We start from the raw sequence: 25,052 nt of genomic DNA, 5'->3' as shown, positions 1-25,052 counted from the left end.
AGCGGTAGTTTTTTTTTTCTATTCATTTATAGTTATTGTAAAAAAAAAAGTTATGAATTCGTTCAACCATTATACCAGATCATTATATCCAAGTGGGTTTAAATTATTTTTTATGTTAATTAATGCAGAATCGTTGGATGAGACTCGTGGACTCGGATGGCTTAAATTGTTTACTTCGATTGCTACGTCGTTTTAAGGGCAAATGGCAATGCAACTTTCGGAAAATCTGTCGCCTAACACTAGCGTATTATTTATTTAGCATTCCGGTAAAAGATTCATTAAGTACAAAACGGATTCTTTTTCTCAGGCTTACATATATAGGTGTAGGTAGGCAGTAACTAACTCGGTCGTCGCCGCGCGAGAGTCGAGATTCCTTCTCTGGAAACTCGTATGTTCGTACGCGTATGGGTAAATCGAGAGACAAGGAGACATTTTTACATTTTGTAACGTTGTACATTTATACTTACCCACGGTGAAAGGATGTCGGAATCAAATGAAGAAGATTTCTCAAGGGATAAGATTACTCTTTCAATGTACAGCCCTTTCTAAAACTAGGAAAGTCTGTTTCCTACTAGTGTCTATATTTGCTTGTTGCTTCTTTTGTCACAAGCAACGACTGTTTTAAACAAACACATGCAATGTTTCGAACAGTAGAGTGGCGCAAAAAAAAAAAAAAAGAAAATAAAATAAAGGTAAATTTTTATTACCCGTTACTAAGGAACAAAAATATAACGTCGAATCGAAATCATTTACTATTCACTTATCAAGCAATATGATCGAACCAAAAATTTAATAAATAATTAGGCATAATTTTATCAACGGAATTTTCAAGTACTTATTTCATTCCTTCTTACATTTTGAACAAACGTTAAATGAAACAAAGTTATAAATTATTAGATTAGTATGTTAAAATGAAAAATATATTAAAATCGAAAGTTTGGATACCCCCATTTTCCAACGTCATGAAATAGAAATAATTCATACTTTATTGTATAAACTTTTCATTTGTTAACAGCCATTGAACATCTTTTTTGTTTTCTAGCTTTTAGGTAAGGATTTGTAACATTCAAAATTATAACTAGTGTCTGTTACTTAATATCCATTAACATTATATTTATCAACTGGTGGTTAATAAAATAATTTTTATACTAGATAAAACTATGTAATAACTATTATTTATTTCAATAGTATTTATGCGCCAATAATGAAAGATATTCGAAAACAATATGTAAGTCATTTAAATGCAATATATATAAATCTTATTATAAGTCAGTAATCATTTTTATTAAAGCGCTATTTAATTGCATTGCTTCTACTGTAATATTTCTGCTGCAAAAATACGATTATAATATTAATAATTTACGGTCTATTTAAAACTATCGATTGATATTGAAAATTACTGAATGTATTTCGATAAATTACAAGTAATTTTTTTTGAATAATCATTTATAATAAATTTAAAAAAAAATCAAAATTCTTTGATTTTTCTCACATACAAGAGATTTGATTTCTCTCATACAAAAGACCTTAACAACTGTTTAAAATTGATTATAAATCTTCAGGACAAATAAACTAGACTCTCTTTAAATATTTGTATTTTTAATGAATTATTATTTTATATTGCGAATAAATATTGCGATATGCTGGAAAAACTATCTATAAAACATAAGAATAATTTACAGTTTATTCTTAACTTAGTGTCTGCTTAAATTTGTTGTGTCACTCCTTAAAAGTAATATGATTAAAAAAAAACCTCGATTTATCCTTTGTAGAATAAAATTATGATGAAATACTAGTATTCACTGGGTAATTATAATTGAATTATTAAGCAGAAGATTTTATTTGATTGGCAAAATAAATTTACTTAACTTGCGCAATCATGATTAATTTTTCTTTATATCATAGACGAATAGCAATTTGTCATAATAAACAATTAGACAAATATATATCATAAATTTATATAATGATGATATGTATCAGAATTGATTAGCCTTACAGAAAAGTTTTAATCATTATAAATGTACGGAGAACATCGTTACGGAATATATTTTGCCCAATACAAGCTTTTATCATTTATCTGAATGTGATCAATATCATTTTAACACTAAATCGTATATAATCCATTATGTTATTTATATGTTTTTGACATTGATATATTTATTGAAAAAAATTAATACAATGTTATATCATTGATCCATTTATCCAGTTTTAAAATTTTGATAATATTTTCCCAATTGCAATATCGTTTATAGTTTCTGATTTTGGATTTGTACTACTATGTACTTATGTTTTTAAAATAATAAAAGTTTTTTACCTATATTAAACAAAATATACAATCGTGTAAACATTATCGATTTCCTGATAAAGCAAAATTTAACAAAAAATTTAAAGCAGGACATTAATTAACGTAAATAGAAATAATTTAAAATAATTCTTAGATAAACATTGATATATATTTTAAACATTCACATTAAAAATTAACTTATTAACATCTTATATAAAACTTATTGAAAAATAACTAATTAAAATTATCCCTTATATCAATGTTATTTATTTAAATTAATTATTCAAGCGTGTAATTAATTCTTATTTTATTAATATTTTTTAGATAAAAGAATGCTTTTTAAATGGCAAAAATAATTTTAAAATTATTTAATCATTGAAAATATTTATAATTGTCTTTACTTGTTATTCTAATTTATTCCTGAATAATTTATCGGTGATTTATATAATAATTACAGTCATTATCTTACCAAAGTAATTTATTTCAATGTATAATTAATATGATATAAGAGTTTTCATAAATTATTTACTTTTAATAAAAAAAAAAAAAAAAAAAAAAAAAAAAAAAAAAAAAAAAAAAAATATTAATAAGCTTTCAAATAAGTTAATAAAAATAGTAAAATGTAAATATAAAAATAAACAGTGCAATTTTGACAAATATATGCGTATATCGTTGGAAGCTTAATAAATTGTACACTATTTATTACCTTTTATGAAGTAATAATTTTTAATTTTTGTATCAATTGCTTTATTTTATTCTTTTTAAAATGTAATTTTTTAAGGAGATTTGTTGAAGAAACTTTTATAATACTGTTTGTGCTATAAAACTTGTTTGAAGTGCATTTAAAGTTTTAACAGTACTTAACTCCTTTCTCCTCCTCCCTATACACATATAGTAAAACATTATTGTATTGTTCAATCACCCAAGAAAATAACAATATCTATAATAAAATGAAAGTAAGCCTTTTTTCGTTTAGCTTTAAATTTTTTGCATCCTAGTGCAAAATCATTCTTATTGACAACACGAAGACAAATTATAAATCTTGAAAGAATCAACCAAATAACTATATTGAACTACTTTACTTGTGCTTGACATAGTATATAGTATCATAAAAGGACAATATCCTAGATTGGAGATTGTAGTGTTAAAAATGTGAGGTAAATTTAAGAATGGAAAAAAAAAAAAAAAAAAAAAAAAACTAGCGTATTTGAATAATATAAATAAACTAACGATGATAAATATATTTGCTTTTTATGTTGTGAGCAGTGAAAATAAATTGATTCTAGAATAGGGCATATGGAGCATCAAAGGTATTATTTATTGTATTGCCGAAATAATTGCTGACAATTACAATTCGTAAATCTTCTTAAGTTTGCGTAAGATCATTTGTATCTCTTTTGATAAATTAAACACTTCAAATTCCATTAAAAGCATTAAACTTTTACGACAAATTACCATTGTATTGTTAACATGGTAGATCTTGAGCAACTATTTCGTATGTGTCAATCGTCACTTTAATTAAATTAATATTTTTATTTAAAATATACTATATAATAATTCGTTAATTAAAAAATCTATATATAATATTTTATATAACATGTAAATTTGTATCTATGCTCTTTAATGTTTACGAAAGTCCGAGAATTAAATGACAAATTATTCTTTGATTCTATAATTAGGGCTAGAGAATTTGATCTATTAGTGTATAGTTGCATAAAAATTCATAATTAATCAAATGAATAATGAATTAATTACTCAATTGATTAAAATTAAAATTACAAGTTGTATATGAATCTGGTCATGCTCACATTATATAGAGATGCTCGAGTTAAAAACATTAAATTTTGATATTTAAGAAAATAATTATTTAAACAAGAGTTAAAAGTAATTTAGTAAATATACATAGAATTACCGAGTTAAGCACTTTATTAATACTTTATTTAACAAATTTGTTAATACAATAAATCGATATAATAAAATATAATACAACAATCATAATCATTTGATCTAATTATTCATCTTCATAATGTAATACCGTAAAGAATTTTTACATGTTTTGTTTTTTCATGCAACATAAAAGTCGAACATAATATATTGACATTTCGGAAACTGCTTTAATTAATAGCTTGTAATGATTTTTCTCACAATAATACTAATACAATACATAAAATCGTTAATACGAATTAGAAAAATTCTGTTCCAAGAAAGTGCTTGCTAATATCCTTATCTTACTTATATACAATGATCAAGGACGTTTTAGTTGAGGAAAAAAAAAATGATACGTGTATATGTCTATATGCATCTCATGGTTTCGACAAAAATTCGCAGAATTCAGTTCAGTCAAAGACAGGTGTAACATGTAAAATTGGTTTGCAAGACATCTAACGACAACGTCATCCAGTCAATTAATAATTTCTGACTGCCTCACTACGTACGGCGTCTTAATATATTTGACTTTTGCGTGCATGTTTAATGACATGGCATTATTAAAGCCTTTATACATAACATTTTGTAACTGTACTAGCATAACCGTAAAATTAAATTACGTACCAAATGTGACTCAACTCAACCACTTCTATATTAATGGTATCGAATTTTTTTTTCTTCTCAATTTATAAAGAATCTTAATCTAATTGATTTTACATTTTAAAAGATAATTATCATTTTTTTTTTTTTTTTAATACATTTAATTTAGGATTTCTAGCAAGATATAAAACATACGTAATGTAAATGGTATATAATGGTACACTTTTAATAAGTATCATGAAATCTAGTAGCTGTTAGCTTTAATTAATATCATATATATATATACATATATTTTATTTATTTTTTGTTTTTTAAATAGACTTTCATATTGTATATCCGAAATTAGTAGGAAATCTTTGGGTTTATACGGTTATATAAAAATAATGCATAAATTTCAAACCAGAAATCCATTACCTTTTTAATAAAACATAAAGTATCTATTAAATAAAATATTTTATAAATCTTCCATTTTTATCTTAAATAATATATAAATTTATAACGATATATGATTTATAACAATAGGTTTATTTGTTATTAAAGGTAAGAGGTATCTCGGTAATTGTAATCGTTTAAAGTATGTTTTATAAAATTTTCGTGTTTTATAATTTTTATAATAATTTTCTTTAGAACAAACACATTTTTTTGTAGATGTTCCCGTTTTTAGATATATATATATATATATATATATATAGCGTTTTAATTTATTAAATAAAGGAAAATAAATAAAAGATTTAACTACAACTTTAGTTTGTATTAGTACATATTAGTAAAATAAAAATAAACAATGTTATTTCGTTTCGAATCTTTGTGCGTTAAAATGATGTTATAAAACATTGCTGAAGAGTGTAATTAAACAAAGGATATTAAATTGCATAAAATACAAGAAAAAATTGTTTTTATGTTATAGGTTGAAAACGAATGCGGAGAAATACCGACAGTTTTAGTTCAAAACAAAATGGATTTAGTCGATCAGTGCGTTATCGATCCGTAAGTAATATTTTTTTTTCTAAAATTTGTTTCAAACCTTGCGTCAGTAAAACTATCAACGATAAATTTTGAAAAGGACTTGCAATAAATAGTGGAAAACTTTTGTTAAATTTGGCATAATGTAATTATTACTTGTTTATTGTAGTAACGATATCTTACGAAAATTTTAGCATACTAATGATTTTTTAATAGCGTGGAATTTACTATATTAAACAAGACGATTGTTGAGAAATACGGTTGCGTTTTCCAAAAAATTAGTATCGTTCCGTAATTAAACATTCGCTTGTAATACGTATTATTGACAAATTGACAAATACAAATTTTTATTAATTAAAGGCGCTTAGTCATGCATGCTCAATCCATTATGTAAAATTATATCTTATTATTTTCTTTTTATTAGCAGTCCAACATATTTGTAATACACAATAATATCAGATTATAATTCCACACAAATATACAAAATCAACAAAATTTATGACTTTCAATTAAATTCATTCTCTACTGCATTATTCACTTCCATCGAAATAAGTGGGAAAGCAATCAATTTCCCGAGAGTAAATCTCATTACGCGGTGATATTAACATTTTGCACAAAAAGTTAGAAAGTCATACGAGTGAGTTGTGAGCGAGTCCCAGTTTCCAAATAGCTACGAATAATAATAATAATAAAAATAAAAAAAAAAAAAAAAAAAAAAAAAAAAAAAAAAAAAAAAAAAAAAAAAACGTATTCGAACAGTGACGAGGCGGAAAGACTTGGCCGAGCACTCGGCTGTAAACTTCTTCGTACTTCCGTTAAAGAGGATGTCGGCGTAATGAGCGTTTTTCGGCACCTGGCCTCCCGGTGCCTCTACGAGATGCGTCGCTTCGAGGAGGAGGACGACTTCAGGTTCTACTCGTCTGGGCCGCGGTCGCCTTCCGTCATAAGTAAGTAAGAACGTAGACGCGCCTACGCATTTTTAAAATAACTTTGCAATGTTCACTTGTTGGTTTAGTGGGTGTAATGTGCGCCATTACCAAGTACAATTTCTTATAACTAGAGTAATTAAAATAAGGATTCATAAGGATAGGGATAAAACTAATTGTAAAGATGAAATGCGAGATTATGCGAGATTATGGAATATCATTTTTGGCTTTCAGCTGTAGAGTATAAAGTACATGGGTTGTTATGAAATTAGTTTAAAAATTATTAGAAAATGATACATTCATGGACATTAGTGAATAACATTTACCAACGTTACTCCAACCTTCCTTAAGATTACTTTAATACAAGATTATCACTTTTGAAATTAATTTTTCTCTAATAGTTAGTAAAGCGTTATTGAATTTTATGACTCTACGATTGTCTATAATTGTCATTACTCGTATGCTCTCAATTGCCAATTTATTTCCATGTTTTAATCTTTTCTGTACTCTAAATTTACTAATTATTACGTGAAAGATAAATTCTTTTTTCTAAGCTTCGTACTTTTTGCTGTTGTTGTTGTTGTTTTTTTTTTTTTTTTTTTTTTTTTTTTTTTTTTTTTTTTTTTTTTTAACAGTAAATTAAATTATAAATTTGTAATCTGAATTCTTCGTTATTCAATGATTCATTTATTATTATTTTATTTTTCATTTATCGTTCAACCCTTTTCCCTGTCATTGCTTTTACATCTACTTTGTATCAATACTATTGAAATTTTTTATTTTCTAGTTATTATCGTTATACAAGTCAATATTGTTTGTTTATAGAAATTACCAGGCACGTAATACTTTTAAATTTGCTCATTTATTATATCTACTCGTTTTATACTGACTAATCCTCGCTTCTAGATGTTCATCATTATATCGTAAGTGTATGAATTATAGAAATTTAATTATAATTTGCATATTCATTGAATTCAATAATGCAAGCGTATGTATGCTGAACTGATTAGGCCTTTCTATAAAAATCAACAAATGGCTATTAAAAGCTTCAAAGCTGTCAAAATTTTTAAAGAATATTTTTTATTTTACGCAATAACATTTAAAAAAAATTACTTTATTGCAAAGATATTTTAGTATATTTATTTTTTCATTCGCCAATTTATATGCATTGATTATGTATAAACCAGGCGGTAATCGTATTACGATCCAAACGAATGAGATGGCCAGAATTATTTGTACAAGGTACGAAATATAAATTGTTATTATAAAGTTATAAAGAACTTTATAGTTGACAAATTAACGTAACCAAGTGGGAATACGAAGCTTGCCGGACCAAAAAATGTGCCGTAAACGCAGCCACAAGTACAATTAAGGTTTAAATTAAACTGTGGTTGGAACGAGAACGCCCGAAGGAATGGAACCAAATATATGGTTGGCAGCAAACGAGGGCGTTTATGGACGTTACTCTGGGCAAAAAGTGGATCTCAGGAATACCGGGAATGAAAGGACATTTTAACTGGCTACGGTTAAGAGAAAATACGAAACATCCTATCGCAAACTGGGCTATTGACTTTACTTAATGACATAAGATCTGCAACATTGTGGAACAAAGTGACCCGAGTTAAAAGAATATTGCTATTATAAGCATTCGGTAGGTTATTAGGACTAAATTAAATAATGTTAATGTAAGTAAACGTTCGATCTAATCATACGTATTTGAAGGTTTTCAAGTTATAATTTCCCAAAGTGCAAATCATTATCAAAACACAAATATTTTATAATAGCACGTGGAATATTTGATAAGATGCAATTTTGTATAATAGTACTATATTTCATTAAATGACTAAAAGTCATAGAATTTCATTATTTTTATAATAAAATAAATTTAAACCATCGTAAAAGAATATGATTTTTTTATATCATATGTATTACTTACTTAATGAATCTCTTTCTTTATTCAAACTACGCTACACACACACACACACACACATATATATATATATAAAAATGGATAATCTAGAATAAAACGTAATGACTTTACGTTGTCGCAACCGTTACAATTTTTTATATATATACGTTCTTCTACATTGCGAACAGGTTTTACTGGAATTAAGTTCATGATTATCTTAACTTTTCAAAGCTTATTAATACAGTTGCGTAGAGACCGTTTTTCCATTTCATTTACTTTAAACGTTTTTTTGATACTTATTTTTATAATAAATGGATATTTTTCAAAAGCTTCTAATTAAAATGTTAAAATGTTAACTGTAAAAGTATTTATAGTGATAATTATGATTGTTTTTTTTTTTTTTTTTAATATTTTTTGAAAATTGAAATTGTAATAGTTGTAAACATCGTTTCCAGTAGTTGGCAATTTCTTTTCTCTTTCTTTTTTTTCATTTTAACAAGCCATGGTATATATTTATCTTTTAAATGACAGTCCATTCTAGTAATTAATGTCTAACATAATCTAGACAATTATTACACGTGATTATAGACATACCAAAGTCGAAGTAGTATATTAATTGGTATTTTCGCATTAGGGTAAATAAATTTGACTTCGCTTAATTATTTCATTTCATGCCTTTGGATTGAATTATTTGCAAAAAAAAAAAAAAAAAAGAATTTTTAAAAAAATATATAGAATTTGAGTCTCCTATACAATTGTGCTTATTTCATATTCTAGAAATTATCGTTTTACCAATGATTATTAATATCAGCTAATAATTAGACGTGAAAGATGTAACAAATTGAAGATTGAAGTATAAAAGTATAAAGTGTAAAGTCTCGGAAGATGAATAACGTAAGCTTAAAAGTTACAGACTGAATACTTTATTTTAAAATGATTAAAAAGAAAATGAAAAATGATAAAATCTTAATCTTTTTAAATAACAAAATCTAAATACTTGATTTGTTATTAAGAATTCTTTAGCATTTTTCTTATATATACATTGATAGAGCGAAAATATTAGCAAATATAAAACACTTCCTATTCTTATAAATCATACAAACACAAATGTAACAATCGCAATTGAATTAATATTTTACATGAAATTGTTTTCTCATGAAGTATTTATGCAGACACGTGTAATAATAATTAACACATTATTAATGTAAATAAATTCTGCTTCAATGATTTTACCTTCGACTAGCTTTAATCAATATGTAGCACTATAACGTTAAATTGATCATACATTCACTTATACTGAGAGTATATAAAAATTCGTCGCGTAGTAGAATTACAAACACAGCTAAAGCATTGAGCTGGTGAATTTACTAATTGATAAACTTTATTTTTTTTTTTTTTTTTTTTTTCATTTAAATTCCAGATAAAATAGCTCTTCTCGATGTACTTCAATTAAAATTTTATACCTTTAAAGGATGAGAGTTTAGTTATTGTACAGTGAGTTTTTCAACTGGTCACGCGATCTCGGAGTTTCTAGACGCGCGCCACAATGGTTTTCAGCTTTTTATTATCAGATTGGGGTGGATTTCTTAAGTCTCGAGGGCAAATCTGGGCCATCGCGATTGTAAAGTCGCAGCTCGCTACTGACCACCTGCTGTTATCTCATTTTATACACTTCCATCCCACCTCTTCCACCTCCTCTTTATCGCCATGATCACAATAAATGGAAGTCGGACGCATATATTAAGTATACTAATTTAAATACATTACCAAAAGTCCTTATCGACATGAAAATCAAAACACGTCAATTGATTATTATTTTTATATTCTAAAGCCTTTTTCTACTTCGTATTCTTATCTTAATAATCATAAATATTTCGTTTATTAATATTAATAGTAGAGCCATTATTTAGTCTATTGGTTACCAAAGATTCATTATTAAAAAGGAAGATATATGTTGAACAGTTGAAGAGGAAATTTTCGAAAATGTTATTGATCAATCGAACAAAACATGAACCTTTTGATATAAAACGTTATATATTTATTAAGACAATATTTTTCTTATATTTAAAAAATAATGCTATAGAAGTATAAATTCGCAAAGGATCTCGTTAATATTAGATAATTTGAAATTTGTATTATACTTTTTAAAATAATACACACACATGCGCGCTATACTATATATGTATTTTATATTAATTATTTAATTATAATCCAAGATATTAAAATTCTACAACTACCAATAGCTTAAGCACAAACTGTTTTATAAAATTCTTTCGTATTCTTATTTTATTTTATTATTATAGCGTTTAATTTTTATATCTAATAAATTAATCAATTGGGAGTTTTTATTTCTTAAATAGTCTACATTAACATATGAATATCAATGGGATAACATTATTGCTTATAGAGTGCTTTATACTAAATATGCTAGTTAAATTGCAGTAATAAAACGTATTTATATTATAACGGATTTCGAACACTCACTATTCATAAGTTCAAATTCATAAATGTTATTGGCACTTTGTTCTTTATATTTTCCATTATAAATGAAACTTTACATCAACTAATAAATTTACATGATATTTAACTTGAATATTGAATATTTCTACAATCTTCTTTTTAAAAACTCAATTCGATACTTCTCTTAGGAGAAACTTTTATAAATAAATATAAATCACTTTTATATTTCAAGGTGAATATATCACGTGTCACTTTAAACACAAACTGACTCTTATATATTATATGTAAATAACTTTCTTAATTGTAATATTGATAAAAAAAAATTTTTTTATTTATTGATTTTAATGTAAATGCAATATAAAAGAAGGACGGAGTGCTGCTGCTATTTCTACAATTTATCTCTTAATTCAACAATTTTATGTACTCTTTTTATTATGCAAAATAGATTTATCACAAAATAGATATATATATATATATATATATATATTTTTTTTTTTCTATTTAAAGATTGCGATAAAAGTTATTAATGATATTAGTAATTTAAATATCAAATTTGATTATAAAGTGAAATATTAATACTCATCTTTATTTATTAACTTTTTAATGTAAGAACTTAGATAATGAAATAATTACAGTTATCGATGGTAATGAAAAGTAGAAAGAATACAACAATAATTTGAATTGTTTTATTAATAGTTTTATAAATATAATTTAATTCAATGACATATATAGGCATATATATATATATTTTTTTTTATATATATTATAATATAAATTATATATCATATATACCTTTTTGGTTTTGAATTCAATTAATCGCATTTAAATGACAGTAACATTATGTATGGAATTGATTTTAAAAAATTACTGTTGATTAAAAAAAAAAAAAAAACGATCACTCTCGTTGAAAGCTTTAAAATACTGAAACTTCGATATAATAAAGTATGGTAAAGAATTGTAAAGTATAATTTGGATATAAATGTTATCGATGCTTTTATTTTCGGTTTTACAAACTTTAGCAAATTATAGGCTACGTGCCGAATTTCCATAATATAGTTTAGACAATATTATTATTATTATTATTATTATTTATTTTTTTTTTAATTACATAAGGTCCACAAATACGTCCATAATACTAAAAATATCCCAAAACATCGACTGTAATTCAATAATATTTAAAAATTAAAAATCACCATTTTAGTTAGTAATTGTTTGTTTGGTTAATTATCATTATTGGATTTTGATTATTTCAAGCTATTTTTACGCCCAATAATAAACAAAAATTGGTTTTTTTCACAACATAAACATGTAAAAGGCTATTAAACAATAAATTGTAAATTGTAAATATTAAAATAAATGGAAATAAAAATCATAATATCGTAATGTAGTGGCTCGATAATGCATTGACATTTTTGTGTTTTCAGGTGCCTTTAGCCCAAATGGATCTTCCGTGAATCGCAACACGAGCAACGGAACCATAGTTTTACGGGCGACCGGCAAGATGCGCCATCACAAAAAGAGAAATTTCGTGAAGAACGCCTGCCGATTACTATAAACCAATTAGGAGTGAAAGTTGCCTAAGACAATTTAATTTAACTTTTTCGTTTTGTATTCTTATGCGTGAATATGTGTGTTAATATTGACCAATCGTTTCGCTATTGCACTTACTCATTAGCTCATTTGTTTATATGATCCCTTCAAATGGCGTAAAAGCTAATTAAATTCATAATGTGAAAATTGTAATCCTTAATCAATCCAAATTTAACTTACATTTTTAATCACTTTAGCATACATTAATGCTCCATACAATTGTCATCGTATAGAATTCGTAAAAAAGAGAAATTTAGTGTTAGTTCCATGAATTTTTTTAAGCTCAGTCAATTTTCTAAATAATTTATTAAATAAGTTGATGAAAACATTTACTTAGTATATTTTTTAAATGTGTATATATGTAAATAATTTTGTTATAGGACTAACAAAGCAAAAATTTTTTAAAATAATTTTTTACACAGTGATTACTTTTTTTACTAGGTCGGTATGATTGTGATTGGGTACTGCTCATTGTTCATATAATCAACAAATTACGATTAATAATGTTTGTGCGAACGTGAATGTTTGCTAGAATACTTTGTGTTCGATAACACGAGCGCTATTATTAACCAAATATATTAGTTATTGCAAAATCAGTTTTAATAGTTTGATTGACAATGAGATTTCTTTCACCGTAAACATCTAAATAATACGGAAAAATTGTATTTATTTTATTATTATTATTATTATTTTTTTTTTTTAATAAAAGAATTTTTATAATTGCTGTTTTGTTTATTATATTTATATTTACGGAATAAGTTACTTTTAAGATATGTTATGTTCTTTATAAGTCCTGTTATAAATACCGAAAGTAGTAGTACTTACTTCAAAGCAAAATCTAAGTCAATTTTGATTCGAAATTTAAGTAGATAAAATTAAGGGGGGGGGGGAATTTATATAATTACATGTTTTTAATTCTCGATGTACATTTTTCTTGTCATATTCTATAATGAAACATGTAAGATATGTATTAATTTTGCGTTGACGCACATTAAATAATTATAAATTATAATGGCTTTTAAGCTGTGAAAGAATAAATGTTTTTTGTGCTTTCTCACTATCGTTAAGTTGATTGTCATTTTTTTGGTGAGTATTGAAATAAAAAATTTATTTATTTTAAAAAATTAGAATTTATTTCGTAACATAGAGTTTATAATATTAAAAACAACAATAACAGTTACAAGGATACAGATTCGATATTTGGATTTTCGTTACACACTGTTTGAAAAATAAGTTCCTTAATATTTTACTATTATTTAATAATTATTAACAAATTATTTTAAAGCACAATAGGACCTTAATTGAAACACGTATTCAAGTTTATGCAAATTAAATCTCGGTAAAAATATCGATTTAAATTTTATAATAGGCGATACGTTCAAAGTAAAATGAAAATTATTACAAATTTTTATACTTTCATATCAGTATGAGTTGAATCACATTATATTAGCACATCAACATTTTAGTTCAAATTCATTATTTTTTCTTAATTGCAAAGCATACATGATAATTATCTACAATGATATTTATAATTGTATAGTAAATTCGATCGAGTTTAAAAACATTATTTTCATTGTAAAATTGCTCACAATGAAAAAAAAAAAAAAAAAAGATAATAACCGAACAACTATGACGTTCTTAAACGTAAACCGAATGTATTAAAGACATATTGTTGTAATAAAAGTTAAATGGATAAATTTTTTTTGTACCAATTATATGATTAAAACTGTTGGATTATTTAATATTTTCCACAGTAAAAACAAATCTTCAATTAATGTTCAAAAAACGCTATACTTCTTAATATCAATGTAAATTTTAATTATAAAAATTCACTAATACGTCTAGAAGTTCATAATTGTATCGTTCTTTTAATTACCGAACATTTGGCTTATAAGTCTATTGTCCAATTCAGAATTCTTTTCATTTATTAACGGATGAGAGCAAAACTAGCCTCTAAATTCTTTTATGTCAATTTTTTCAGGAGATGCAATTAGTTAAAAAAAAAAAAAAAAAAAAAAAAAAAAAAAAAATAGACATGTTGCGACAAGATAAGTGTAATTAAAGTAATTATTACTTGTTAGATTATAAAATAAAGCTGTATATTTATGAATTACAAATCAAATTTCTTTCGTACAACATTTATGGAAGGTGACAATTATTTTCATTGGTATTAAAATAGTGTTGCTTATACATCTACTAGAAATTGTACACATTTTTATGTTATTGTGTCGATGATGCTATATAGTTGTATTAGAAGTTTTATGATTCTTAATAATACCAAGTTAATGAAATAGACACTGGACATGACAATCTCACCAGAAAATGGTAGACTGACCAGCAGCCTTAAAACCCTACAATTTTTTAAGAATAAAACTTTCTACACATCCATATTAGTTTTAATTATTGAGAATGTAATTATTATGCACCTAACAAATTATTTATCATTTTTGTAATTTTTTCACAATAATCAATTACAAATTTGACAAAATAATTAAGTATAAAAACTTATGCATTAGTTACGTTCCTTTACGATTTATAAATGTTAAATGAACATAGGTACAATACAGATGTAAAATTTTGATTATTAAAGTATAATTGCATCGTTTAAGTTACTTAAATAATTTTTATTAAAATGAATAATTGCCAACACAAAATTTAAAAATTTTCCCGACTAAATAATTGAATTATAATATAATTTTTTTTATTAAAACAATTAATCAGTGACATATTACAGAGGAATGTACTTATGTAGACATTTCAGATTATACGATTTAAATTGATGATATAGTTTTATCTATTTAACCAGCGCTTATGTTCAACAATTTCTTTAAGTATTATGTATTATATTAACAATTTCGTATATTAATAATTTGAAATTTCAACGTACATTTTCAAAGCAACGTGAATACTTTGTTTCATCGTAAGACAACAAACCTTAATTCATTTACTCATGTTTATTTATTCAATTATTTATTCATATAAATTAATGTATTGATAAATATTTGAGCAAAGTATTAGATACAAGTGCTATTAAAATAAAAAACTTTATAATGAACACGTTTCAAACTGTTTTACTCAAGATTTATCAACATTTTATCTCAGGATAAAATTTCTGTAGTATTTATACTATAGCTTGAATAAAGTATATATGCTTATCCAAAATGTAAAGTTCAAGTCTTTTTCTCAAACTAATTATACTCTATTCCAACGTAATAGTGTGTGCTTTATCTATGTAATCCAATAATCCCTGTAATCTTTTTTTAATTTTTTTTTGATCGTCAAGAGTGCATCCTAATATAGCTGTTTCAAAAGTTTTATCGGAGTGTCCACTAGATTGCGACGAACACGCGTTCATAAAGTAAGCGCATCGTTGCCTCGTTCCGCTAGGATCATTACGTAGGTTAATAACCAAACTGTCTATAAGTCCGTTAACCTATGCACAAAAATAAATTGTTACCATTAATGTTTAATTTAAATCTGAATTATATTTGGCATATACTTGATATTATGTGATATAATGTCATAAAGCTCTTGAAGCAAAAACTTCTTTCAGACGTCAAAGTTATCAGAAAAGTAAAGGTAAGATGACAATATATCAATAACGTTGAAGTATATAGAACAATATTATAGCATATGTATATTAATATGTACCTGATGCAAAGCATCCTGCTGTATATCATCACGATGGATTTTTACAAGAACATCAACGGTTAAACATCTTCTAGACAGCCTTTCTGCGTATCTTAAAACATCGTCTCTATCAGCTATAAAATAGAAACTATATATACATATATATAACTATATAAGATGTTGCTTTTATATTTTTATTAGTTAAATAAAAAAGTAAATAAACGATAGCCAAATCGATGTGTTTATTGACTCATAATTGTTTCATTAATACATAATATTACATAGTGATGTTAAAAAATTATATCATGCATCACGCTGTTATAGTCATCTTTTTTTTAAACAGCTGACAGTAAATTTGAAGAAATATTTATATAACTATTATATACTTGAAACATTATGTAAATAGATGAATTGAACTATACTCGATGTTTTGGCAAGGCTGGTTTATAATAATATTAATAAAATCTAGGATATTAAATATGAAATTAGTTAGTAAGTCGAGTCAGTTTTAATATTTTATCTATTTAATGTTGTCAATTACTATAAGCCAGAAACTCCTTGTCATAATATTGGAAAAATCAATATTACTGAAAATGTAGGTCAATCTGTTTTTCATACATAATATTGGATGTTGAAATTGTAAAGGTTTATTCTTGAATTTTATGATTCGAAAGCAATACAAAATTTAATTCACTTATTATAATGTTAAGGAATAAATGAAAAATTATGCATAATGTTAATAAAGTTGGATTCTTGGGTCTATTCAATGGCCAACTTATGGCTCGACTTATTATTCAAGCTCGATCGCTGGACACATTGCACATTATAATATCTGTAAACCTTAGGACGTAGAAAGATATTAATGGGCACCGTTGGGTAGATTTGATGACAAAAATGCTATATTCATAGAGAGCAGATGACAACTATTCGACGTAATCCTGATCACAACAGAGTTCTATCATAACAGAAAAATATTTCGAATGAGGTTATAATATGGAAGATTCGCGAAAAGACGGGAGAGAACATTAACACACGACGGTAATTTATTTCGCGCGTGGGTGTCTTACAAATCACGGACTGTGTGACAAAGGTGATTTTGTCTCGTGCCTCTAAGATTAGAGAATGCGAGCAAAGAAGCGCGAACTCTTTCCGAATTGTATGCTCGCTTTATGATTATCCCGACGTCAACTACTGACACATTAATCCAATAACCTACGGACACATCTCTAAGGCGCATTACTACACAATAGCAAGAAGCTTAAATATCTTTATATTGGAAAAATGGTAGCATTCACAGTTCTGCAATCCGACAATCCGGCGTAGATTTCTTTATCTTTCTCGCGCCCTACCATGACAATTTAAATCGAAACTGTGGGGCAACGAAATTTTCCGCTAATCTAACGTGTCGCGTAGTGCGATATACTCTTACGGGCCACTTCATTTCATCATTAATACGCTGTCACTTTAGGTAGATAAATTAATTGGCTCTCAATGTGCTCCGATTAATGTTAAAAAAAGGTCGGCGGATGTAAGCGAGTAACGAACGCACGCAGTCTTATTCTCACGTAGGTAAAGTACAAAGTCGCGGCTCGCTCTACCCCATCGCTCATGGGCACTACATAATAATCACTATAATACTTAGCATCTGGCGGTCAATCCCATGATTCAGATTATTCCATAAATAGGCAATTTGTTTGGCGTGCAGTTAGGTAGGGGCCGCGAAAACAGGGGCCGCCAAAAAAAAAAAAAAAAAAAAAAAAAAAAAAAAAAAAAAAAAAAAAAAAAAAAACGATCAAACTTACTGTCCTCGAGATTCACGACCGCGTCGTTATTACGCAGCGTATCGAGGGTTGTCAGCAAAGTGTCCTTTTCCTCCTCGATCCTCAGCGCATCCTTGCGCAGCTGTTCAACGTGCATTTCGATGCGATCGAGAATGGTAACGAGCCTATCCTTGGGCTTGCCACCCAGGTCGTCCATGCTTTCCATAATATGCGGTAGCGGGCTGCCCATTGTGGCTAAGCCCGCCTTAACCTCTACTTTCTGTTGGTCCGTAATTTTGACGGCTTCCCTCGTCCAATGTCACCAAACTAATAAGGATTTGCTTCGCCTTGTCTCGCCTTGTCTCGCGCCGCGCCACACTTCGCCCCGCCTCGCCTCGTCGCTCCTCGTTACGCCACTCCCCTCGCAGTCAACAGCTCGACTATCTCGCTTTCGCCTATTAAATGCGCTTCGCAAGGACCGAACCCACTCGACGATAATGGCTATCCCCGGAATAATAAACGACGACGACGACTTTTGCCGGCTTCCGTCTGACGCGTGCGACGGTCAGGGTAAGCCGCTGCTCGGCCAACACAGCCCCTACCGATCAGCACGATCTGTCTCGTGTTCGACACTACTGCCTCTCGTACGGCCTCGTCCAACCTCGGCCAACCGCCTTAAACTCCGTGCGCCCGGGCGTCTTATCGACGATTGCCGCCGAATACGCGAATGCGACGTTATCCTGAGTTAAGCTCTCGCAGGATTACATACGATTGAGCTTCTCGTGCGTGACTGCGGTTGGTTGGGTGGTTGATTGGAGGGGGTGGGGGGGGGGGGAGGAAGCGGGACTGACTACGAGGTAACGTCACTGGAAAGTGGGAACGTCATGGAACGCTAGAATCGCCTCGAGTCCAGGCGGCTCGTCCTCGTTCCCCTTGTGCGCGCGCAAGTAGTAGTGACTATTTGGTAATGGAGCGGCGGGAACCGGCAAGTCGTGCGACCTCTCGTGCCATGAAGGTACGTGGTGGTGAGTCGGTCGCGGGAGGTAGCGGATGATTACTCGAGCCTACGAGAATCCTTAAGTTTCGACCTTAAGATCTCGACGAACTTTACGTTTATTAGGCCGTTAGTTCGCTGTCGAGAAAACGGCAAAAAGCCTTATAATTCGTTTGAAGAGTCATCGCTACAGGAGAAAGTGTAGTGTTCGTAATTTGAGGTCAGAGCTTAATTGAGTATTCCAGTCTCGTTGGCTGGGAAGGTGGGAAGCACCTCGTATTTCGTCCGGATCTCGAGATCCCTGGCAGACCAGTTTAACGTGAAAGGAGCATGCGCGTGTGGTTGGCCTTCGGAGAAGCGTGGAGATATGGTTTGCCGGGGATATTGGACGAATTTTGATTAGTTGTGTTATTCTTTCTGTTGTGATTGTGTTTGTGGTTGTGGCTGTGGTGCTAACGATGGTGATGGTTGCGGTGGTTGTTGTTGTTGCTGCTGCTGCTGCTGCTGCTATTGCTGCTGTTGCTGGGTTATAGGATTCGAATAGTTAGTTATAAATATCGAATGTAATTGTTTGGCAATTTGTTAGTGGTTTTACAATTGAGGTTGGTCGGTTGGGGTGTGTGGAACGGTTGGATTCCGACATCATCACCGAAATAATAGGACCACGACGACGACGACGACGACGACGACGAGGATTCATACACGTCATTATTATTATTGATTAATTTTTAAAAATAAATAGTTCGCGAACGTATAATATTGATTGATTTGGAACTGATTTTAATGTCATCGCGATCGAGTGAAATGAGCGTCGAGCAATTAATTGAATAATTTGACAAATGTTTTTTACGGCAATTGCTTATTAATATAATTTATTTCAAGTCCTAGTGAAAGGTCGAAAGAGAAATGGAAAATTTAAAAATGCCTTCCGCATTTGATGTGGAAAATGTAAATATAGCTCCAGTCTTTGATATGAAAAGTGTTAAGGACATGGAGGGTAATAATTTTAGTAAAAAGACACATTTCAATGAACGATTAACTTTCTATAAGAAACAAATTAAAAAAAATAATCATAGACTTGACATTGATTTTGTTGATACACCGCAAGAAATAAGACGACAGCAAATGTTGGATTATCAAAAACAGTAAGCAATATTAATTTTGTAGATCAGTCCTGATCCTCTTAGCGATATTCTAATATCCTACTAACCAATATTTATATTAATACCACATATTGTCGTTTGTGTATTTTAGAAATCGATACAAGTGTCTGAATGAAAGCAGAGGCCTACTGGATGTTATCTTTAATTTAAACGTAGAGAAGAAAATGGAGGTGGAGGAAGTGCCAAAATCAAAGTGTAAACCGCACAAAGAGTACAAAAATTTACTTATGCTATCGGAATGGATGTTGGAAGTACCGCAAGATTTTACCGAAAACTGGATAATGGTACCTTGCCCATTGGGAAAGCGAGTGATGATCATTGCTTCCAGGGTAAGAAACGATAGGATCTACTTGGCTATTTTGAAACACCGATGTGTTAATTAATCACAACGGTCGGGTATTTTTAAGCTCAAAATCCATAATTCCGTATGTTAATTTTTTATTTCAAACTTTTCCTTCTCGATTTGCCTATTCATTTAAACGAAAAAATTCTTTTAAAAGTAAAAAAGAAAAACTAACGTACACACGCATACAGAATTAATTATTATACGATAATTCTAGGGTATAACAAAAATGTATACTAGAAGAGGTTTTCAACTTTCTGTATGTAGAACAGCACTGCCTGGTGGAAGTAAACAAACTTACGACAATGACTATGTATTATTAGACGGTATTTGGCTCGAGAATAAAAAGATATGTTACGTATTAGATGTACTTGTATGGTCGAAGCAAGATATGATCAATTGCGAGGTAAATTTCCTGGCTATTTTTTTGCCTTTCGTGCCCTATATTATCCACCCGCTTTATTTTAATAATTTGAAAATTTTCAGTGTCAATTCAGATTCTTTTGGCTAAACTCGCAATTAAAAGAGATAGAACAGTTAAAGGAACAAATAGCTGGAGTTAACGATTACAAAATTTTAACCCTACCAAATATAGCTTGTGATAATAATTTTTATGATTGCTTAGAAAGCATTTCGACGACCATCGCATTAGATGGACTATTATTTTACCATAGAAGGGGACATTATATAAGAGGGGTAACGCCGCTTGTTAATTGGTTGAAGACGTACATGTTACCAGAAATATTGGGAATGAATGTTCCAGAACCATACGATGAGAAACCAAGTACTTACATTAATTTTGAGCATCATGTACAGAAAATAACGAGCTTGAATAAGGCGAAGAAAGAAAAGTTACAGAAAAACAAAAAACAGTGAGTTTGTATTTATAAATTTGCATGCTTTTGCGTATTTTATTATTTCTATTTACAGTATTAAAATAGTACACGTAATTCTAATATTTTACATATCTTTCAGATTACAATGTGAACAAATTGAAGAAGATATGAACTAAATTTTAACCATATTTTAACATAAAAACCGTAAAAAGTAAAATATTTTAATTATTAACAAAGTTTGAAATTTAATTTATAATTGATTATTTGTTAGATCTTACTGTAAAATATATTTATTAATAAATATAATTATTTCGAAGTACTGAATTGCGTTGTATTTATGTATAATGCGTCCATCGCCTTCTCATTCAAATATGTTAAAACAGTGTTCATGGCGTTAACACTTGTTACTTTCATCTGAAATTAAATTAAAGTAAAATATCAAATGAAAGTTCATATATATTATCTAGTATATCGTTGATAATAAAGTAGAGCCAATACCTTGTTTGCCGATATCGTTATGGAAGGAAGAATAATTTTGTTCAGCAGACAAAGTTCTAATTGCAAACCAGTAATTTCCCTTGCTTGGCTATGAAGAATTTCGTGAAATTTTTCAACTTCTTCGCCCAATATCTTGTCTTGTTTTCCCCAAAGGCTAATGTACAAAACACGCCATTATAATTTTTGATATAAAAGTATTTGCTTTGTTTTATCATTCTATCGTAAATAAATGCTCAAATTAATAAAAAAAAAAAAAAAATATATAATTTTAAACGCACATGTATTTTAATATTTCATTTATGTTTCATAATAAAATTAATTATTAAAATAGTTTTTTTTTTTTTTTTTTACGCACTACAGTTTAACAATCTCTTAATATTACATAGTTATGAATTTCTAATAATCGAGGTATGAATTGTTAACAATTAAAATCTTAAAAAATATATAATTTCTATGCATTATAAAGTTCTCATAGTTAAAAATAAGAAAAGCTGAAATACCGAAAATTCTAATTATATTTTGCATTTTATATTAAATAAAAATGTCTGCATTTGGCTACATAAATTAGCACATAAAACAAAGTATCAAGGGAAGTTTAAAAGAAGAGACGTAAAAAATTTTACTTCAAAGCTTCAATTTTATGAATTTATTAATGGTTAATGGTTATATATATAATAAAACTTGAAAGTCACTAAACGTTATTTGAACCTTTAATGAAAAGCTTTAATTTGATGATGCGGTTAACATAGAAATATTTTAGATAATACGAGAGCATATTTAGACACATTTACATTATAAAAAATTCGGGCACTAATAGAATTAACAAAATTAAAAGAACCCGATGATTATTTTATTTTCAATTTTAAAAGACATTATAGGATACACACGCACGCACGCACGCACGCACGCACGCACGCACGCGCGCACACACACACACACACACACACCCCTGCCCCCTTCCCTTGTCATACCACGCCGCGCTCCCAAGACCCCCTTTTAATGGATAAAACGGTACCGTAATACCAGACAATAATCTAACCTTCTCCATAGTTGTATAAGTTTTTTTATGTGAAATTTGACGGTGATGCTGTTGGAGGTCGGGAGATACGGAACCAAGTATTCGAGCATCGCCTCCGTCTCGCTATCGGCTTTGTATTCCTCTTCGGTCGCTCTGATGAGGATCGGCAGGAGCCACTTGAGATCTTCCTCGTTGGTCGGTAGTGCGACAAATAGGCAATCGAACATGTGCCCCAGGATCGAGTGTACGGCTCGCATTGTGTTCGCGGTACCGCGACACAGCAGCAGAGGAAGCTTCCCCGTGTTGTCACTCGGCTCGCACGTCGTCCCCGAGCGCCAGGAGAAAAAATATCCCTCGTAAACACAACTTTCTCTGCTCTCCTTACCCATCGTCTGGGCTTGTACTTTGATCTATAATATTGATAAGATTTTTTCTTCCGACTCTTCTGCCGCTCCCTTTACATACGCGACTACATACGCGTTTAATTTTAATAAATGACAATAAGATTTTTTCAATAGCGTCTTTCATAAACTACTAATGGTATTTATAATTGTAGATGTCTAAAGCTCTATGAAGTCAAAGTACTTAAGAGAATTTACTAATTATTTAATGTATCATCAATACCAAGGTAGATGCATAAAATTCAACTCAATTAATTGTTTTTAATTTTATTAGGTAATATTTTATTACGTCTCGAGAATGTGTGCGTGTGTGGATGGGTGCGCGTATTAATTATTAGATGAGAAAAACTATGCGGGTATTTGTTTATTCATCGAAGAGGCTTGATTAGCGCTTGAAAGAAAAATGAATATTTTCATCGGACGTTTGCCGTGTCACGAGAGAGAGTACATTAGTTCGTATTAATCATCCAAACATTATTAAGCTTAGGAAGTTAATATTTAATTAATAATGTTTATACCATTATAACAGGATGGTCCGAGTCATTTGGCTTCGGTATATCTAAAACTTTGAATGTGGCTACATAGCTAACGTCTTCTTGCGATAAAATGTGCGCAACTTGTTCTCTTAATATTTTTGCGTATTGCTTAATTTTTATATCGTCGTCGAAGTTAAAATTAAACATCGTAGAAACTCCCCAAATGTTCCATGTCTTTTTTAGAAATACTGAAATTTAAATAAACGAAAGATCTTGGATTAAAAGGAAGTGAGACAATCACAGATGCAAAAGTAAACTAAGTAAATGCATCATCTCATTGGCTGAAATAACAATTTTATCGACAAATTTTTCTATTAATTTATGATGTCAGTGTAGATTTTGACAGGAAATTTGACATGTTTCGTCTCTTTCTCTTTAATTTTATAGTCCAACTCCAGCTTTTATTTATTTATCCACCATCTACAATATAATTTTACAATACGATACAAGGTTTTTAAAATCCTTTCGTGGGATTCTCCAGTCGTTTCGAGAGTGAGAGAGAGAGAGAGAGAGAGAGAGAGAGAGAAAAGATGTATATATCAAGTTGAGTCCTTTCGCGACGACAAAAAAGGGGATTTATTAAATATTGTGTACTTTTTTATTTACATCTTAATGATGACTTTTCTTAATTTGTTTGTTTAACTTGATAATATATTTAATTCATAGAGATAAAAGGATGGCGTAAATGAATTTCTTCGGTAATTTTACGCCTGCCCTTTACGATATCGGGTAGGAATTAATCATACTGCCTTTCCAACGATTCCCACCATAAATAATTCGAATGCGAAAAGTGGAAGATTATTTGGGGAGGTGTTGGTGTGGGGTGGGGGGGTGGTTGTGTGGGGGGGGGGGGGGGGGGGGGGGGGGGGTGTGAAACTAGTCAAAGATAAGATTTTGAAAGTATTACGGAGCTTTAATGGTTTTAATGGCTTGGCTGATAAAATACGGATAGAGCCATTTTCGCGAATAATGGAGCTATTCGTTTTTAGAAACGACGGAGCTATGTACGGTTTAAGGAGGTGAAAATGGAGTTTTTAAAGATTTTGGTCTTTGATCTTGTGAGATAGGTGAGTGATGATAATGTCGCGTTGCAAATGCATTTTCGAATTGTTTAATAAGAATAAACGACGCGCACAGAAAGCGAATAAATGAAATTTGCAACGGGTAAACGGGAGAGAGAGAGAGAGAGAGAGAGAGAGAGAGAGAGTGCGGGCG

The 25,052-nt window shown here is 29.1% G+C and overlaps 4 protein-coding genes across 4 annotated transcripts in view; 2 read left to right on the top strand and 2 right to left on the bottom strand.

Annotated features, from left to right (window-relative positions):
* The window catches only part of Rab23 (RAS oncogene family member Rab23), a 53,154-nt gene extending 40,265 nt beyond the window's left edge, over positions 1-12,889 (top strand). The window contains exons 4-6 of the mRNA XM_011504774.1: positions 5,718-5,797; positions 6,533-6,720; positions 12,493-12,889. Of these exons, the coding sequence (XP_011503076.1) occupies positions 5,718-5,797; positions 6,533-6,720; positions 12,493-12,623 (399 nt within the window). The 3' untranslated portion in view covers positions 12,624-12,889. The remainder of the gene's footprint in view (positions 1-5,717; positions 5,798-6,532; positions 6,721-12,492) is intronic.
* A 2,448-nt stretch (positions 12,890-15,337) lies between these two features.
* Positions 15,338-18,400, bottom strand: LOC105366353 (BAG family molecular chaperone regulator 2). Its single transcript, XM_011504773.1, has 3 exons — positions 18,091-18,400; positions 16,310-16,422; positions 15,338-16,091 (listed from the first exon to the last, which is right to left on the bottom strand). The coding sequence occupies exons 1-3, from the start codon at positions 18,296-18,298 to the stop codon at positions 15,858-15,860; spliced, it is 555 nt and encodes a 184-aa protein (XP_011503075.1). The 5' UTR covers positions 18,299-18,400; the 3' UTR covers positions 15,338-15,857.
* Positions 18,401-19,789: 1,389 nt separating this feature from the next.
* Snup (snurportin-1) lies at positions 19,790-21,560 on the top strand. Its single transcript, XM_011504797.1, has 5 exons — positions 19,790-20,187; positions 20,297-20,534; positions 20,766-20,954; positions 21,035-21,420; positions 21,524-21,560. Exons 1-5 carry the CDS (start codon positions 19,949-19,951, stop codon positions 21,558-21,560), a joined length of 1,089 nt encoding a protein of 362 aa, XP_011503099.1. The 5' UTR covers positions 19,790-19,948.
* Positions 21,561-21,690: 130 nt separating this feature from the next.
* Positions 21,691-25,052, bottom strand: part of LOC105366352 (centromere protein L) — a 3,834-nt gene continuing 472 nt past the window's right edge. The window contains exons 2-5 of the mRNA XM_011504771.1: positions 23,820-24,025; positions 22,922-23,310; positions 21,883-22,036; positions 21,691-21,798 (exon numbers count right to left, since the gene is read on the bottom strand). Coding sequence (XP_011503073.1) covers positions 21,691-21,798; positions 21,883-22,036; positions 22,922-23,310; positions 23,820-24,025 — 857 coding nt within the window. The remainder of the gene's footprint in view (positions 21,799-21,882; positions 22,037-22,921; positions 23,311-23,819; positions 24,026-25,052) is intronic.

Source organism: Ceratosolen solmsi, unplaced genomic scaffold, assembly GCF_000503995.2.
Source record: "Ceratosolen solmsi marchali unplaced genomic scaffold, CerSol_1.0 scaffold70, whole genome shotgun sequence".
NCBI lineage: Eukaryota > Metazoa > Arthropoda > Insecta > Hymenoptera > Agaonidae > Ceratosolen > Ceratosolen solmsi.
The sequence above is the reverse complement of the archived record's forward strand: the minus strand, read 5'-3'. Positions and strand labels throughout refer to the sequence as shown.

What these genes read in the sequence shown, in the direction of transcription:
- Snup (XM_011504797.1), top strand. Translation starts at nt 19,949, where the DNA reads ATGGAAAATTTAAAAATGCCTTCCGCATTTGATGTGGAAAATGTAAAT. An exon ending in ATGTTGGATTATCAAAAACA is followed by an intron (nt 20,188 to 20,296) that starts GTAAGCAATATT and finishes TGTGTATTTTAG; the next exon opens with AAATCGATACAAGTGTCTGA. An exon ending in TTACAGAAAAACAAAAAACA is followed by an intron (nt 21,421 to 21,523) that starts GTGAGTTTGTAT and finishes CATATCTTTCAG; the next exon opens with ATTACAATGTGAACAAATTG.
- LOC105366353 (XM_011504773.1), bottom strand. Translation starts at nt 18,298, where the DNA reads ATGGGCAGCCCGCTACCGCATATTATGGAAAGCATGGACGACCTGGGT. An exon ending in GGTCGTGAATCTCGAGGACA is followed by an intron (nt 16,423 to 18,090) that starts GTAAGTTTGATC and finishes TCTATTTTATAG; the next exon opens with CTGATAGAGACGATGTTTTA. An exon ending in AGCAGGATGCTTTGCATCAG is followed by an intron (nt 16,092 to 16,309) that starts GTACATATTAAT and finishes TTTTGTGCATAG; the next exon opens with GTTAACGGACTTATAGACAG.